This window comes from Diceros bicornis, chromosome 14 (assembly GCF_020826845.1).
Source record: "Diceros bicornis minor isolate mBicDic1 chromosome 14, mDicBic1.mat.cur, whole genome shotgun sequence".
Taxonomy (NCBI): Eukaryota; Metazoa; Chordata; class Mammalia; order Perissodactyla; family Rhinocerotidae; genus Diceros; species Diceros bicornis.
The window spans coordinates 12,833,831-12,853,810 of record NC_080753.1 but is presented as its reverse complement, the minus strand read 5'-3'; the positions used below and the strand labels follow the sequence as shown (position 1 = coordinate 12,853,810).

Genomic DNA, 19,980 nt, shown 5'->3' with positions numbered 1-19,980 from the left:
TGATTCTTGAAGCCATGTTCTTTGTTACTATGAGTTATTGCTATGAAGTTATTGCTATAATAACTCATATTAATTATCATTTTAGTCTGATTTAATAATTCTCATGAAGCAAACCATCATTATTATGGAATAATTATCAGAATTATCAATTGATATAATATTGGGGTTATTTTAAAAATGTATTCTTAGAGATTATTAAGTTCTTGTATTTTAAACTTTCAAAGCAAATGGAATGGAGAAAATCTAACTTTTTCTATAATGCTAAATTTAAAAATCTTACTTGAGGTAAAATGACCTGGTGATTATCTTTTCAATAAATATGTGTGATTATGGAATTCCTTTTTGGTGTGTTGAAAAAAATTGGTGATCTAAACTTTACCGTTTCCTGAATTTATTAACAGTTATTTTGTAAGCCATGCTGCAGTACACTTAAATTATTCCTTACCTTTGTGGAAAGTGGTTTTACTCCAGAGGCTTCTTCAGAGTGTTTGTGCTTGTGGTTCACTCTGCTTTGTTCTTATTTTGTCCTGTTTTTTGGAGAGTTGGAAGAGGGTGAGCCCAGAGGGGCTTTTGATAAAGTCAAGTCCTATTTTGTGCTAAAATCAAGATTGTTGAAGACCTGTTCTTCCCCGGCTCACATACTGCCCCAATATTTGAAAATTTTCAGCATTTGCTTTAATTTTTTGGTTTTATTTTGTTTATTTCCAAGTTAATAAAATTCAAGCTTACAGAAATGCATGGTAAATTTGATGAACATGAAAATATGAAGAATGGTTGTAATTTATCTATTTTTATCTGTTCCTTTGAACAGAAAAAAAAATGTTTCCTATAATGGGTAAAATTTATGATAACTTCTGCCAAAATGGTTGCTTTCTGAGACATAGTGTTTTTTGTCATCTTTATTTCCTCCTTGCTTCTTGCTGTTATCTTTCCAGGTAAAAATCAGCCTTTTCTTTTTTTTTTCTGCAAACTATTATTTGCAGGAATTGTAATTTGAATATAAAAAATTCATTAAAATGGATACTGGAATAGATAAATCTTATATCAATTTCTTTTGATGTTTGACTAGTTTTATTTAAATTGCCATGATTATTTTGTAGATTGATAGGAGGAAATAGCCAACGGTTTTGGGATATCAAAGAATTTATGTGCTTTTAGGGATTGTTTCTTGTCTTGCTTCTTTCCACTGTGGTGCTAATCTGAGCACAGGGCTCTCTTTGAAGTCAAAGAGCTTCCGATTTAGATCAGCTTCACTCAGTGCCAGATCCCGAAAGGAGAGGTCCCAGAACACAGATGGCCATCACATTAAAACATAAATTCTTGAAGGATATTAGTTCAAAGTCTGGGCCCTCCTGTCCTTGGATATTAAAATAGAATGGAACAGCTAGAATATGCTGAGCTAAATTCAGGTATAAAGTATGCTTGATGTTTCTTTTTCATAGATAGAATCTCAAGGTTCTGAATCTGTTGGCATTAGCATGATATAATTGATATATTTAAATTTCAGATATAGTTTAAAAATATTATTTCACGTTATAATCATGGCTCTAGACAGGGTGGGCATCTCCCTGAATGCTGCTCAGGCTACTCTTTTGTCAACATCTATATTGTCTGAGACTCTTTTTCCCTTGGGAGAGCCTGAATATCACAAAAGAAATCCACGGAGTTATATTTGGGCTTCCAATATATTTTGCCTTCATTTATAAAATAGTTTAAATTTTTCTCCTAGTGAGTTATCATGGTGTCCCATATGGGAATTTGGGATGGCCATTACGTCCAAACCTCATATGTTTTGCCACTCACTGAGGATGGTCTGAAGCCCTTTTCTATGAGGGCTCCAGTGCTGTGCCTGCCCCGGCCTTAAAGCTGTTTGGACACATAGCTTGTTTAGGGAGTCAGCTGGGAGCTTTTTGATATTTCATGGACTTTTATAGCTGGCGTTTTATTTGTACACTCTCATTCCTTTAAGGCATCAAAACATTTCCAAATACGTCACACTAGAGACTTGGTGGCAATGGTCTTTTGATGATTTTCTCCACTTCTGCTGATCCACGTGTAATCTGGGAAATAAGGAACATGGAATGTACCTCCCTGAGCTAAATTAGTTAATCTGGGTTCAAACAAATCATTCATTCCTTCAATAAATTTGTATTGAGTGCTTATTATGTGCAAGGCACTTTTCAAAGTTGTGAGGATATTACAACAAAGAAAATTGCAAAAATGCCTGCTCAAAGAAAGTTTATATTCTGTGGGAAGAGAAACAATCAAACAATCTCCTCCCACCCCCCGAATAAGTAAATTTTCTCGTGCGTTATGTCATAAGTGGTGTGGAGAAAAGTATAGCGGGGTAAGAGACGGTGTCACAATTTTATGTTGGGTGCTCAAGATAGATTTCTTTGAGAAGATGACATCCTAGGAGGTGAGACTTCTTAAGAGAGTATAGTCAGGAAAAATCCCTGAAGGTAGAGAGGGCTGGGCAGTTACAACGAACAGATAAAGGAGCCAGTGTGGCAGGAGTGGAGTGAGTGAGGGGACATTGAGGTTGTCAGAGGGAGATGTAACTGGAGTCTGGGTCCTGGAGGTCTTGTAGGCTACTTCTAAGTCTTTGATTTTTAGTCTGAGTGAGACAGGAAGCCATTGGAGGGTTTTGAATAGAAAATTCAAATTTTGAATAGATAATAGACACAATCGTATCTATCTGGCTTCTGTGTTAAGAATAAACTGTAAGAGGGTGAGGGGGGAAGTAAGGAGACCTTAGGAGGCTATTGCAACAATTTAGCAAGTGATGATGGTGGCTCTGGTGAGCTTATAGCAATGAAGGTGAAGATAATATTTCTGTATATATTTTGTAGGTAGAGTAACAAATATTCAGCAATTTTTAAAGCCTGCCATATGTGAGGCGATAAAACAGCTGGAACTAGATGTATATGTGTCGTCTTCTTCCCTTTTTCTCTTTTTGTCTCGCTGTCTTTTACTATATCTCTACCGCAGAGTTCTTGGTGCCTTTCTGGGGATTCTAGATTTTCCATGATTCCCCTGTCCCTGCTATCGGTCACTTGTATCTCTGTACTAACCAATTCTGTGTCTATTCCTTTTGCTTCTCTCCAGCTAGCCTTCTGAATTGATCTAGCAATGATTCACGCTCAAGTGTCAGTGATTGACAGAGCTGCTTTTTCACCCCTTGCGAAGCATTTGCATTTTAATCGAAGGGTGCCTATGAAGCTTAACTCAAAGATGAGACTTCTCAAAAGAAAAAACAGGGATTCAGGGTCATGAGTTCAAATCCTGAAAGTTCATATTATTGAAGGAAGATGACTTTGGAAACTTAACATATTGGAGATGCCGTCAGGGCCTGCTTGGAAGCGGGGAAGAGGTTCTGTAATCAGCCAGGCTTGTCTAACACTTGAACAGTAGATGAGGAACTAAAATTTTGTTCTTTCACGTCCTCTGAATCTTATTGTAATTTTCAATTAAATACTTCAGTTGAAGTCAAAAAATATTTACTCCACATCTGTTCTTTGCCAGGTTGGTACGAGGTGTTGAAAATAATATAAAATCTCTCCTCTAAAAGACCTATCAGGCTAATAGGGATGGCAAAATATTGTAATACAATAACACAAATGCTATATGTTTAGAGTGCTTGGAACACAAAAAGATAAATCAGCCATGGAGAGGGGTCCTGGGAGGAGAGTTGTTGAGGGAAGCTTTCTTAGAAACTACCACTCTCATCTTCTCTGCCAGGCCATGGTCTACAGCCAGTATTTTTATACCCCGCTCCCTCCAGCTCTTCAGTTATCAGGATCGTTACGGAGATAGTGCTCTGCCAGTGATCCAGATGTAAGTGAGGGGTCTGGGCAATCTCTGTCTGTGAATCGGATCAGGGCTTGGGTTGAGCTGTCAACTCAGGGAAACTCTGACACAGGCAGTGCAGGCATGGTTTCTGAGGAGCAGGAAGTGTACGTTTAGAGTGATGCTCTCATTTCTCATGGATGCTTCCGGAAGGAGAAGTTGGCCATGATGGTAGAGAGGCTCTTCACCAGGGTTCTCTCTTCTTCCTGTTTATGTAATCTGAGGTTCTGCCATTCACTTGTACTTAAACTGTAACCGGGAGTTCAAGTTTCTGATTCTCAAGGCAGCTAATATAGTTCACTTGGAGATTTTGTGGGTCTTGATTACTGGACCCTGTGGCAGAATTTTATACATCAGCAATGGTGGGTAGGATAGCAGTGAGAAATATTTTCTGAAGGGGAAGGATGTGTTCTTGCTATCCCTACCTTCACACCCAGAATTTATGTTGCAATATCTGGCATTGCCTATAAGTAGGATTAGCTCTGATAAACTTATGTACTAAAATGCCATTTCCTTTTCTAAAACTAAACTTTGCCCTGCACATGTCATGTAGTGGATATTTAAGAAATATTTATTGAATGTTGATGGAAAGCACAGATTACAAATTGGAGAGATACAATAGCTATCATTGAATTTTTTGCTAGATTCAGAATCAGGCTGGTCAGTTTTACCTTCACAATTAGCTGATGGTGATTCCAGCCTGTAATACTACAGCCTATTATTTACGTTATAATTATCCTGACTAGAGTGATTTATAATTTTAAACCAAGGAAGACAAACCAATGAATTTGGTTTAACACCTGGAAGCCTTAAAATGCTAAAGAGGAAATATGTTCCAAATTAGAATATTGTTAAGAGAACCCGGAGGAAATATAGTGAACCCCCAAAATATCTCTAATGGCAGCAAGAATGATCTTCAGATTGAAAAGGAAAGGCTGCATATGTCTCAGAGATGCATAAAGCCTAAGATAGATGAGGAACGAGAAAAAACGTCTAGTTGCTGTGAATAACTTCCTATCTCCTGGTCTAGATAAATTGTATCTCAGAACAGATGAAATTTTTATTTCTATTGCAGAACTATTGTAAATGATGGCAAATAAGAGGTTTACTAGAAAAAAGAAGTGAGCCATATGTTCCAATTTTCACACAAAAAATGGAAGACAAATTCTGAAAATTATGGCCTGTATTCTTAGTTTGTGAATGTTTACAAAAACAGTTATAACTGGAAGTCAGACATTTTCTTCAAGCAAGACCTTTATTGAATGCCTTCCAAGTTCTAGCTTTTGTGATGTCTTTCACCATGTCGTGGACAAGGAGAGATATGCGAGGTGTAACGACATATTGCTGTGAACTCATATTTGTTCTTAGTACCCAATCCAGAGCATCCTCAAGGTCACTCTCTATCCCAACACTCTATTTCTTTTTTTTTCCAGTTCCTACACGTTTATTTTTTTTAATTTATTTTTTTATTGCAGTAATATTGGTTTGTAAGATTGTATAAATTTCAGGCATACATCATTATACTTCTATTTCTGCATTGATTACATCATTTTCACCACCCAAATACTAATTACAACCCATGACCATACACATGTGCCTAATCATCCCTTTTGCCCTCCTCCCTCTCCCCTTCCCCTCTGGTAACCACCAAACCAATCTCTGTCTTTATGTGATTGTTTGTTATTTTTTTATCTTCTACTTATGAGTGAGATCATACAATATTTGACCTTCTCCCTCTGACTTATTTGGCTTAGCATAATTCCCTCACTGTCCATCAATGTTGTCACAAATAGCTGGATTTCATCATTTCTTATGGCTGAGTAGTATTCCATTGTGTATGTATACCACATCTTCTTCTTCCATTGGTCCCTTGATGGGCATTTAGGTTGCTTCAAAGTCTTGGCTATTGTGAATAACGCTGCAATGAACACAAAGGTCCATGTATCTCTACACATTTGTGTTTTCATGTTCTTTCGATAAATACCCAGCGGTGGAATAGCTGGATCGTATGGTAATTCTATCCTTAATTTTTTGAGGACTCTCCATACTGTTTTCCATAGTGGCTGTACCAGTTTGCACTCCCACCAGCAGTGTATGAGAGTTCCCTTCTCTCCACATCCTCTCCAACACTTGTTGTTCCTGTCTTGTTAATTATAGCCATTCTGACGGGTGTGAGGTGATATCTCATTGTAGTTTTGATTTGCATTTCCTGATAGTTAATGGTGTTGAACATCTTTTCATGTGCCCATTGGCCATCTGCATATGTTCTTTGGAGAAATGTCTGTTCAGGTCTTTTGCCCATTTTTTAATTGGGTTGTTATTTTTTTTGTTGTTGAGATGTATGAGTTCTTGACATATTTTGACGATTAACGCCTTATCAGGTATACATTTGGCAAATATCTTCTCCCAATTGTTAGGATGTCTTTTCATTTTGTTGGTGGTTTCCTTTGCTGTGCTGAAGCTTTTCAGCTTGATGTAGTCCTATTTGTTTATTTTTTCTATTGTTTCTCTTGCCTGGTCCAACATGGTGCTTGAAAATATGTTGCTGACACCAATGTCGAAGAGCGTACTTCTTATGTTTTCTTCTAGAAGTTTCGTGGTTTCAGGTCTTACATTCAAGTCCTTGATCCATTTTGAGTTAATTTTTGTGTACGGTGTAAGATAATAAGATAACACTCTATTTCAATTTTCTGCATATTATTTATTTCTCTATGACTTTTTTTTTGTTTTCTTATTGATTTGTTTATAGTTTGTCTCTGTTCATTAGGATGTAAGCTATAGAGAGTAAAATATTTGTATGTTTTATTCACCGCTGAATTTCCAATATTTAGAGCAATGCATGTCACAAAGTAGAAACTCAACAATATTTTGTTGAATGAATCCATTTGTTAGACTGCCATTTCTAAATAGACTTACAGCATGGATGCATGTCCACCAGGTTGGCAGAACCCAGTAGGCGAGAGCTTGCTGTCTTTGGTATATGACTTGAATGAAGATAAAAATGATATACCTAACAAAATGGTCCATGAAATAATATAAAAATTCTTATCTTCATAGTTTACAATGACAAACCAAATCTAATCAGATGGATAGAGATAATGCCTAAAGTACTCTTTTTGGATCTAGAGAAAAAAGCATAACTACAGGATGGAGTTTAATTTCAACAAATGTTAAAAAAAAAAGATGAAAGGATTAGGGATTTTAGGTGATAGCATGCACAGTGTGATCCAATAATATGAAATGACTCCAACTTCACTCTCTTGTATATTCTAAACTCATCGCAAAAACCAAGGAGACAATTCCAATTATTTTCATTTCCATTGTATTAATTGAGTTTATTGTCAATATTAGGGAGGTGATGATTATATTCTACTTTGTGTTAAAACACGTCTAGTTAAGCACACACCTTTCCAAAATTTAAAAGAATATTGACAGGAAAGTGATGAGGATAGTGAAGTTCTTCAGCTGAGGATCGGTAAGGAGGGGGTTGGTGGAAACAGCCATGTGACTGTCATGCAGAGGAGAACTCTCAGCATGCATCACGATTCTAAGTGGGGAGAAATGGGAGCAATGGAGTAAGTTAATGGGAAGCATATTTTGGCTCAATGTAAGGGAGAATTTTGTACCAATTCCAGCAATTAAGTGTGTGCTGCCTTAGGAGGTAAGCAAGTGTTCAGGTGGTGGCTGAACAGAGGATCAGAGAGATTCACATCTTGGATGAGGGATTTGAACCAGATGGCCTTCCCCATCACTTCCGATTCTAAGATTCTATGGCATTTTGTGTGCAATAACAAGATATCTCTTTGTACAGTCTTCTCCACCTATATTCTTTAGGGCAGTTGAGGATAAGAGAACAAACGTTATGAATGATTACATGTCCTGAAATGAGAGGCCAGGGCATATGGCAGTCAAGTGCACGATTGAGCTGGAGAGCCTGCATCCAAATCTTAGCTATGACTTACTAGCTCGTGACCTTAGATAAGTTACTTAATATCTCTGTACTTTAGTTTCCATATATAAAATGGATATAATATAGTGTCTACCTAATAGATTTGTTGTGAAGGTTGAGAGAATACACATAAAGCTTTTGGAATGGTACCTGGCTCATGGATGATTGTTAGCTATTGTTATTGTTATCACAGCTATTATTACAATTAAATATACAAAAAACCATCATGAAGTATTAATAATACATTTTATTCTGTATTATTTGTATATATATTGTATATATTCTTTGGGAGAAAATATTATCTTACAGAGAAAGCATGGATGTTGGATCCAGGCAGGCCTGGGTTCCACACCTGTTTCTGCTGCGTAGTCTTAGACAGGTCGCCTGACTTCACTGCGTCTCCTTTTCCTAATGACTCTTTAGTTACATGGCTTCTGTAAAATTAAATGAGGCAGTGTATGTAATTTGCCTAGTAATAAATGTCAGCTCTTATTCTCCATTTCATTTTCAGTCCTTACCCAAATAGGTTGTTGTCTGGAGACCACAACAGTGCAGGGTCAATATAGAGACTTAGGGCTGGAGGGGACCTGAGACTTCCTTCCTCCAGGTCTGGCATTTTGATTTCTCTCTACTTCAACTTCTTTCTAAGGAAAATGAATGTGTCAGCCTCTGACCTTCCTCATACCAGTTTAATGAAGGTTATTTCAATTACATCCATGAAACTGAAGGTTTTACTTTATTTGATTACCCTGTCTTCCTCTGTAGACACTTTGGTCTGCTTTCCAGGGGCCTAAGACAGCTTGGAACTGTGTGCTGATTTCCCACTGGATCTGGGCCACTGGGGAAGCTGCCTGAGACAGGGGCTTTTGAAGTGATGGAACCCTTGAACTTGGTTAAGAAGCTTGGGACCCAGAGTAATATCAAAACTGGGCTTTTGATTATGCATATTATCCTGATTTCTACAACTTCCTCATGCTTAACCCTCTCTCCCAAATACTCCACAAAACTGAACTATATTACTCTAAGTTTTACTTAAAATTCGGGACGTTTTATCATTTGATTCATTAACATTGCTCTATTAGAAAGTGTAGGAGATGATGATGAGGTTTAAAAAAATGAATTTAAGATCAGGAGCTTGACCTAGTTTTTCCATTATGGAGTTAAATTGCTGATATTACTTCTATTCAAAATATGCTGCTTATTAAAAATTGCTGCTGAATTTTTTGTGTTCTGATCTTTGTTTTTATGAATGATGAAAGACAATGTATCAAGAGTTCAATTAAATTTATTGGCATAATATTTGTTAATTGTGGCACTGTAAAAAAGAACTACTTTTTCCTTTGAGAATCAAGCAAAAACTCCCATGTTTATAGACTAGTACTCCTATAAGGGAATCCTGCTAATGAGAATTTTATATTTACCTTTGTAGAAATGGGTGTTTTTAAGTTCTGAAACTATATAGCATATAATTGCCTATAATCCCTAGCCTGATCTTTTACTGTGATATTTCTTTGCTTCTCATTCTAATAAAATATTAACATGGTGAGCTAATTTTTTCTGTCAAAAACAAGTTGTTCAAGCATAACAACTGTTTTCTTCATTTGATAACATGTTTAACTTGGTAGAACTAGTCTAAAACTATGTCATATTCTTCCCCCTTTTCATGTCCACTCTTGCTTTCTGGTTACCCATTCTAGCAATACAAGACCAAGTCAAGCTACAAGGCTTTTGCAGCCATCCCTACAAACACATTGCTTTTGGAACAGAAGGTCAGTGTTGGCTTAAACGCAGAGTGAATGTTATGTTTCTAATGTCATTTTTGTTATGTTTTCTAAAATTTCTGTTTTAAAGATCTGCCTTTACTAAAATAAAATGCTGCTCTTAATTTAAGATGATGTGATGAAAGCATCTTGGTGAGTAGAACTGGAGACATCATTGATTTATCACTGGAGGCTACGTATGAGCCTAGAGTTGTCTAATCCATTCTCAAGCAGCCCTGGGAAACTTTGGATTCAGATTTGGATAAATCCCTGTCCTTTGGCATTTTAAATGGTTGTTATGTTTAAGAGCTTCCAGCTCTATTCACATTGATGAAAAGAGTAGAGGTAAAATGGGGTTACATGTGGGTAACCAGCCACCTTGGTCAAGACTTGGTGATTAATAGTGGCTTCCCCAGGATAGAAACATGTTAGCTGAGATTCCAACTTAGCCCCTTAGATTCCTTCATGGGCTAAATCTCTTTATCCATTCTCGCCAGCCACTGATCCTACCTCCATGAATGGGAGGGAGGATTAAGATCACTTCCAATGACTCAGCTGCTTTCATGTGGCTTCAGGGCATTTTTGCTTTGCTATTAAGAGTTATTAATTATAAAATTAGAGGATTCCTCTTCAGTAGGTAAATTAAATCAAAGTCTCTTGTTTAATAAACACATTATATATGCTCTGATGAAAGCCAAATGGAGGATCATATCAGAATCGAAGTGAAATCAGTCACCAAATTTATAAAATTATTTATTTCATATGTTATTTTTATGGTATTTAGGCAACTTATTGCTTAGTGTATTAAGCTCATTTTTTTCTGTGTAACGATAGTATTTCAAATACTGTTACTATCATTTGTCAAAATGTTAATGTTTGCCAACCAAGTGGTATTTTGACCACTGGTTTAGGAATCTACATTCTTGTTTGTTTAGCATGATCTGGGAATAAAACCTTTGTGTGGTCTCTTGTTTAAAAAGTAGAAATTGTTAGTGGGAAATGCTAAGTAGCATATAGGTGAACATTAGTGGGCAGCATCTCATATCGTGTATCTCTGATAACTAACTCAAAATTATCCACATGTGATCCAGAATCTATGCTCTGTATATCTGAATGCTTTGAACTGAGGGGTCACGGGGCTGCAGGGAGATCTGGTGCTTTTTTCTCTAGCTTCTCTTCTGAATTTATACCTTTTAAAACTCAGTGAAAGATGATATGGGCCTAAAACAGCGATTTCAGGAGGCTTCAGGGGGATGCAGGAAGTGACACTTTCACCAGTTGGCCCTCATCCTGCAGTCTAGGGTTATCATGTTGAGTCATAGAGGCAGTGTTCCCACACCACAGACCCTCTGCCCATTTCACATGGACATTTCTGAAATCTCGTCACGAGTGTCTGCCCTTACAGAAGTGGGAGAAACTCTCCTCCTCAGCAGCCAGGCAAACAGAATAGGGGCCTGTTGTGTCATGCTGTCCTTCCATCATACTTGTCTCCCCTAACCTAGCATATTCTCCTGTGCCTGTGTGGTACCACTATATTAATTTTATATTTAGAAAAATAACAGTTAATTCTTCTTGAAAGACTTTTGTAAGATAGACTGGATGTCATTTATGGTTCCAGAATCTCTGTCTACCAGCTCTCTTCTCTTCCAGTTAAATGCATTTTAGAGATTATGATCTATTAGTCATTAAAAATGAAGAATCATTAGCTTAATTTCTAGTGTCATCACAAACCCATTTCATAAATGTGTATGGTAGTATTGCTGTGTATTTAACCTAATGCAAGTGCATATGAGAGGTTTTGTGTTTTTAATTTTGAATAAAACCTATTCTTTAGGAAAATTATTATTTTTATTTTTAGTACAACAAAATGTAAATATCATGATGTCTAATTTAAAATAATGTTATTCTAGTTAGGATTGATTACTGTATAAAGACTAGTGTGGGTAATTGTATCTTGGCTAAGTTAAATTGTTTTTGGACCATAAATATTTGAATTGTTCAAAGGTCACACGATAAGACATGATGTTTGTTTTTTCTTTAGAGCCTTTGTATAATTCCACATACTTTTTGCTGGCTTTCCCATGTTTTGTGTTCCTCAATAAGAAAATTTGTAAAAATTTTTAAATAGCAAAAGTGTTATCCTAAGATTTTATGAGAGTTTATTTCCATTTTCACTAATATTTCTTGAATGATATTGTACTACTGCTTTCATGGTTGTAGTTTTTTAAAAATAAATATGGTAATTTAGGCCTTCTTCCCCATCTGTTTACACAATAGCACTCATCCTATGCCATTGGAATCAAAGGAACTTATTTCTGAATTGAGTGGGAAATTTAAGACTATAATTGTCAGAAACTCATCTATTTTGGGAGGAATTAACATTTTGGAATATTTTAAATCACAGAAACTTCTCTGAGATTCCTTTAATATTACACAGAACACCACAATTAAGGGGTAGGGTGATGCTGCAGTCTCATAATATTCTGTTAGGGTCTGTGCTGTGGCATACCTTGAAGGTAGAACCAACATATTTAATTCAGTCTTAGAGAGTTCAACAATTAATTCTCTCTGCTAACCAGATTAAACCAATGGTTGATATTTTATACCACATTCTGTTTTGTAGAATATAGTATAATTAATGAGGAACCAGAATCACTTTAACAAAATAATACTATTTTTAAAAGTGAGATTTTCTCCAAACTGAAATATAGGTATCCATTCCAATCAGACATTAAGCTATCATTGAATCACTGGGTTGGTTTCAGCTTTAATCACCCTAGATGAAGCCTGTAATTTTCAAAAGAGTACATTTTGTTGGCAGAGGACATGAGGTTTCTAGTATTTCTGTTCTGTAATTTATTGTCTGCATCAAAACTTAAATTTATAGCTTATTCCATATTCTATCTTTTTTTTTTCCTGTGAACATTTAGGAGGGAACATTTTTAGCTAAAGTCTTAGCTCAGGTTTTACAGGAAGAGATAAATGTAAGGCATCATATTTTAACATGTTAGCTGAAGGGTCTTTGGCTTAATCTCCTGCCAATAATCATCTCCTCCAAGATTGAGATGAGGATGAATTAAAGTGATTATAAAGCAGGAACAAAGTAATCAGATCAACTTGCATTTGTGACTGCCCACGGACTTTATTACAATATGTTCAACAATATACTGAGCTCTGTGAGGAAATAATTTTGATATGGACATTAGTTTTTATTCTTGATGTGTGTACTGCTGTCCTTTTCAGAGAATGTTAAAGGTCTCTCTCTCATACTGGCTAGTTTTCCTTCTTATCATCCGAGTATGATAGCAATAGGTAAAAAGTTAAATTAAACTGAAGATCACATATTAGTATTCTAAACAAATGGATTATTATTTTTACTGCGCAACTGTGTTAAGGAAAGGAAAGAAGAAGGAAGGAATATTTCCATGAAATCACATAATATGCATCTTTATTGTCTCACAAGTGGTGAATATTTTCCCATGAATGTATACATTTTTTTCCTTTACGGTAATTTAAGTTCTCTGTTCCTTTCCTCACAAGTATTCCTTGGGATAGAATCAGGCTAGGGTTAGGTAGTGTTTTCCAGCAAATCGCATTACTACCTGCCATTTTCAAGATAAATTTAATTTACAAGCTATGTGTGTTTCAAAGAAAAATTCTAGAGTAGCTGAATTTTATAAATAGCACGTATAAATTATAGGACTAATTATTTAAATGAGAGTTATGGGATAAAAATCATTTTATTTTTCATGGTGGAAGATAAAGAACAGCCATTTTGAAGACAATAGTGAAAACTGTGCTATAAAAATAGAAAGGTAAAGATTTGAGATGTCTTGTCAGTTGTCAAGTCAGTTTATTCTGAATTGCCAGTTTAATTTTTTAAAACAAGAGTTGGTAAACTCTAATCTAATTAAACATATGTCTTTGGGTAAGGCAATTTCAAGATCTCTGCATGTCTCAAAAATTTAATAAAATCTGGTTGCTAATTTAGCATATGGCCTGTACTAGAGAGACATTTCTTAATTTAGATCAGTACCAGAAGTGAATGTGGTCCCCATTTCTTTGGCACTGGAGAAGTGCCCAGGACCCAAATCTATACTAATTGGCTCTCCTCAGCCAGTTGTCTAACACACATTTATCTTTTTTAAAGCACTTACCAAATCGTATTTAATTACACGTAGTGGTTGTTTTTTTCTCCACCATGAACTATTTGAGAGAATATAGTAGTTTTTTGTTAAATGTTCATGGAATGAATTAATTTAGTTTGCAGCTGGATAGGTCTCTAAAATTTCCAATTTTATTCCACAGGATTTTAAGGCAAATTTTTGCTCATAGGATTTAGAAAAAAGGGGGGCCTAGTGTATGACAATTGGGATGACGATAAATTAAGAGTCTTCTTTTAGGGTAGAATAAGACTCATTAATTCTACTTCCATGAAAAATGTATAAAGGACCTTCTGCTATAAGGGAAGTAAGTTGGTTTTAGACTTGACACCTTTTAACGGCTAGAATATAGAATGACAATGCCCACCGTATTGAATACTCTAGTGTATCAGACATAGAGCTAAATGCTTTACTATCCTCACAACTCTGTGAAGATTTTGATGTTCGAAGATGCCAAGTAAATTCCCCAAAGCAGCAGGGCGAGTAAGTTGCTGAATTGGATCTCAAGTGGGTTCTGATAATCCCCCAGCCTTCCCTGCTCACCATGCAACTGTGACATCAACTAGCCAAAATGAAATGTTAGCAAGAGATGATGATGTCAGATTCCTGTCTACAATAATTTTCTCATTACTTGCTAAACTATATGTAAATCCTCATTAAATTAGAGCAACAAAAGTATTTATTTTTTTTAATGAGGGAAGATGAAGGAGAATTGGAAATGACTTAGCTCTGAGAAGACTTAAGTGAGTGAGGGATTACAAACCAGCCCAGTTCCTTGAGTTATTGAAAGAGATGAGGCGAATTATAGCGGAGGAGGTGTTGGCTGGAAATAAGGAACACCCTTCTGATATCCTTGATTAAATGAATTAAAAGTATAGATTTTTCTGCCTTTGAGCCTTGATGAACGGGTTTGAAACTGGCTGTAATGATTTGCAAAAACTCCCTTCCTTCTGTGTGGGAGGAACAGACATTTAAGCCTGCAAAGATTTTGGGATTAAAAATGCCAAGTAGATTTCCTCAGTTCTTGAAGTTTTTAAACCAATCTTATGAAAATAATCTAATGATAAATATTCCTAGATCCTTAATGAAGCAGTACTTTTATATATCTGGAAGCTCCTTTGACTTACAGGGTACATTTCCCCCTTTTCTTCAGATCAGAATGCTATTCAGACCTGAATCTCTCTAACTGGATAATCAAAGTGAATTTTATTTTCCTGAGATTATCTCCAACTCTACAAGTGGTGTTGTATTAACGACTGCAAAAAAAGAAGGCTTTTGCAGTCCTCAAAGGATTTATTCTTCCAAACAGCTGGTCAGATTAAGTATAGGAGCATTGATATTTAGCAGGAATCATTTTTTGGGGGGTTAATTTCATCATTACTAAAATACAGTAATGCACCAATAAAATTTTTGAAATCCAATCTGATTAGCTAGTCTAGGCATTACAAAAAGTTTACAAGCCCTGTTAGATTGTTTTTTCTTTGGAAGCAGTTTACTTTCTAATTCTATTTAGAGTGTAACTAATTCATTCTATTTTCAGGTTTTTAGAACTTAATCCTGTTTCCTAAGAGAGAAGGTTAGACTGATTCCATATATCTGACTTAAAAGTGTTTGCGGTTCCCTCAGAGGTGCTCTTTTTGGGTGGAGAACACCTTTTACAGTTTATTGGCCTATATTCTCATAATGACTTTGGTTTACAATGCTTGTTCATAGTCCTTGGCTCTTAATTATAAGGTAGTGCTGAGCTCAGAAAGCTCTTAATTATAAGGTAGTGCTGAGCTCGGAAACTATTTTCTTCTAAAAGTCAGATTTACTATGTCTCTTCAAATCTGAGTCTGAAGTTGGTTGTTCTGAGGAAAATATAATGAGAATATTTAATGAGAATATTTCTGATAACTTATATTAGTTAAGAATTTTTAAAAATACAATTCAAAGCATGTCCCATTTATGCCTCCCTTGGCTATCGTCCAATTTGGTAGCAATATACGTTTTTAATAAAAATCTTTCTTTGGAGAATGTTCTGAGAGAAGTTCACTCAAAATGAATAAATCTAAGGAAACATCAATACAACCCTGCTGGCTAAGTTGTCAAAAAGCAATCTATGGGCAGACTTCTTCTTAATGGAGATTTAATGCATTTTCTTTTAATACATTTTTGTACTACAGAGGAAAAAAACTTTCTGTGGCTGCTAGAAGGAATGGATCAAGATGATACATTTGACAAATAACCCCTCATCAATAAAAAGAAAATCAGTTCTCATAAATTTCAAGGCTATTTCAACTCAAAATAATCCCCCCTCTAAATTTTAATGCAGTCTGAGTGTTGTCCCCATTTCAAAATTTCAGCATTGCTGACCTAATACCAGTTATCTTCCTTAATTTTCCAAGGGTTCTGAGTAGATAGTTTTTTTCATTCTTTGAGTAAATTTCAGTATTTTAAATAGCATAATGAAAGTTGTGTCTGCCTATAGTAAGTTCCTACAGAGTAACCAGATGTTAACCCTATTTGATTTTGACTGAAAAAAATATCTGCTCATTACGTTAATACTGATCACATGCTCAGATCTTTGATAGTAAACAAATTTAATTAAAATATGGGAAAAGAAATAATTATTTGTTATTTAAAATATTCAAAGGGTTTAAACCATTTCTCTAGAGTGTTTTACTGAGGGGTCTTAAAATCATATTATTTCTATGATTCATTCATTCATTTGACTCTGTTTATTTGTCAGTTTACCCTTTCAGTTCATCTTTAAGATCTTTACTGGGCACATATCATGTGCTCTATCCTGTGGCTACAAAGACAAATACCATATTTTCCTGATTGTAATACGGAAATGGTCCAGTAGGGTAGAGATACAGTTAAAAAAGTAATTATGATACCATGCACTTCAGGTATGTGCGAAGTGAAATGGTTCCCCAAGGAGGGAGTGATAGACTTTGCCTGGTGTGAAGCCAAGAAAACATATAAAGGAGTTTGATTAGGCACTTTAGGATGTATAGGAATTCTCAAAGTGAGCTGAGTGGAGGAAGGACAATCTAGGCAGAATTGATAATGTAGTTAAAAGGTCACCACAAGTTCAAAGAACTCGAGTGTTTCTTCGCGGCTAAAGAGCAGCACGCAAGTAAGGAGCAGACAGAAGGTATTGCTGGAGAGGTGAGGGAGGGCTGGACCCAGCCTCTCTCCTAAGGACTTTGTTCTTACTCTTGGTCTTTAATTTCCGTCTTTTTTCTTCTCCACGGTTATCATTATAGTTAGAAGCCGTGTGTGGCATAAAGCCTAAAATTAAGGCCCAATATTATGTGCTGCCTCGATGTCTGGTAAAATTGAGAGGACCTCAAACGGCCTAAATACAAGTTCCTTTCCCCTTACCCCTTCCACATATATGATCCCCTAACCTTCCTCATCAAACTGCCCAGGTGCGTCCTCGCTTATTCAAGCAAGCTGATCGCATCCTTCTACAGAACCAGGGGACACCTCGCCCTCTTGATACTACGAAGCCTACCTCCCACCACCCTGGTTGTTCCCTCTGTTCCTGAGCACAACCCTTGTGTGGCCCTGCCTGGTATGCAGTGTTCTCTTCCCATCGGCTGTGAATATACATGACTGATAAACTGCTGTTGATTTTGTCTGCCCAGTGTCAGGTGTCATGTATTCGGCCACCCCCATAACAGTAGAGTGGGAACCCCTCCTCCTTCCTCACCAACAGGGTAAATACCAGGTGATTAAAACCCCGTGTCAAGGAAAAATTAAACTGTCTGAACCCCAGCTGGGAGTTATCTTTATGAAGTTTTCTGTTCCCTGCTATCTATTACTCATGATTGGTCAGAAGTTTAGAGGATGAAAGAGGAAAGTGAAAGACAGATTCTTTTATGGTAAGAAAGAGGCAATGTCAAGTGTTTCTGTTAGGTTATCATAGCCAATGTTTTCTATTTTGTTATTTAATGCAGAAAAGTGGATTTTGAGGAAAAAAATCTCCAGACGGTATTTTCCCTTGTGAGTTATTGAAATGAGGGGATGGTAAAATCTTATCTTTAGATGTCACTTTTCTGAATTCTTAGGGGTATATCCCATGCCAAAATGACAACTCTAGCATCTGGACATGGTGCCTATTGGTGAAGGTTAATACTTCTGGATTTGTTGTATCACTGGCTCTGTTAGGAGGAAGAAAATTGATTCTGGTGAGCAATAGATTCCATGTTTCCATGGCTGGTGTCATACTTTCTGGTCAGGATATGGCTGTAAGAGAATGATAATGAGGAAATGAGGAATAGAAGGTAAATATGAGTAGGAGGACAGGGCAGCCTATAATTCTAAAGTGTTATATATAAGATATGGCAATAGAGAACTGAATCTTTTTTGCATGTTTGTTTACAAACCTACCAGAACATGTGTATTCAAGTGATGATTTTTCTCTTGAAAGTAACTGCCTTTAGGGACCAGCCACTTATTCCAATTAGTCTGCAATTGTTTACCATGTTTTTGGTAACCTCTTTTGCAATTGTTTTCATAAATCATGGCACATATTTTTTTAATAACCTTAATGGTGGTAGATAATCAAACTTTAAAAGTGGATTGGAACTAGATATCTTGAAAGGCTTCCTGCTTTAAAATACCTAGAATTGGTAATCAAAATAAAACAATTGCCTACAATATTCAGTACAGTACATGCTGTACAGGTTTGTAGTCTAGGAGCAATAAGCTATACCACAGAGTGAGGTAGGCGTGTAGTGGGCTATACCATCTAGGTTTGCATAAGTACACTCTGTCGTATTCGTACAACTGTGCAATCGCCTAATGATGCATTTCTCAGTATATATCCCCCCATCGTTAAGCAACACATGACAGTATATTATGTGAATCTAATCTAGATTTTGTATTGCTTGGTTTAGACCTTAGAATGAATGGAAAATTTTCAAGGTTGATTTCTAAAAAAATAGTCTATAATGTTTGTATTAGATAATGTGAGCAACAACTTGCTACCACAATAGACAAATCCTGGCATTTCAGTGGCTTAAAACAATCGAGGTGTATTTCCTTCCCACCGCACACTTTGGTATAGCTCAATTTGGCCCTCCCACATGGCTCTCGTCTAAGAGTGACTCAGTAATGTAGTCTATTTCCATTTTGCATCTTAGTTATTGAGGGTATAGAAAATGCCTTCATAAAGATAAATATTTAATTCATGAGGAAGTAATATTTCTTCTAATTATGAATGTAGCTAATAAAATCGCTTCGAACTATGATGAGCAAAAATTGCTGGGATCACAGGGAGAGATTAACAGACCCACTACAATTCTGTGAGATTTTATGATGCCATTTTCCATTATTGATAGAATAAGCATGCAAAAAACCTAGTAAAATTAGAGATAATTTGATCAAAACAGTGAATAATGTTGGTTTGATAGATACAAAAATACACACACACACACACACACACACGCACACACACGTTCAGAAGCCTGCAGACAACAATTAGAAAATAGATATTTTCTTAAGGATAAATTGAATATTTATAAAAACTGACCATGTCTTATGCCATGAATTTCAATTATATAAGAATTACTGTTAGGAAGAAGTTCTCTATCCATAATACAACTAAATTAGCAGGTAATTAAATAATTGGAAAAAATCCTTAAATTTTTAAAAATTAAAAAGTAAAACTACTTTTAAATAACTCTTGGGTCTAAGAAAGCTTAATGGAAAATTTTAAAGATTTGAATGATAGATTTAGAATTGAATGATAGTGACCATACTACACACCACAACTTATCGAATGCAACAAGAGGAATACTTTGAAGAAAAACAGGATAAACCCCAAAAAATGTAGAAGGAAGGAAGTAGTAAAGATATGACCAGAAATTACTGAAATGGAAAGTGAGTATTCCAAAGAAGATCAAAACCAAAAGTTAGTCCAATTAAGAGATTAGAAATTGATAGTTCTCTAGAGAAATTGATTTTTAAAAAGTAGGTAGACACAAATAAACATTAGAAATGGTAAAGGAGAGAGACCAAGATGGCAACACAGAAGTCTTCTAAATCTATCTCCTCCCATGGATACACTAAATGTACAGCTATACATGGAGCAATTCCCTGTGAGAGAAATCCAGAGACTACCTGAGGGACCCCCACACGTCAGGTGAATGAGAAAATACTCACATAAAAATGGGTAGGAAAGGCTGAGACACTCCCCATAAACTCCACCCTTGACACAGCACCATGGAATTTGCAAGGAACCCCCAACTCCCAGCTTCTCCCT

At 36.0% G+C, this 19,980-nt stretch overlaps 1 protein-coding gene across 1 annotated transcript in view; it reads left to right on the top strand.

Annotated features, from left to right (window-relative positions):
* MLIP (muscular LMNA interacting protein) overlaps nucleotides 1-19,980 on the top strand; it is a 106,995-nt gene that overhangs the window by 26,174 nt on the left and 60,841 nt on the right. Inside the window, exon 5 of the mRNA XM_058555451.1 lies at nucleotides 9,496-9,567. Coding sequence (XP_058411434.1) covers nucleotides 9,496-9,567 — 72 coding nt within the window. The remainder of the gene's footprint in view (nucleotides 1-9,495; nucleotides 9,568-19,980) is intronic.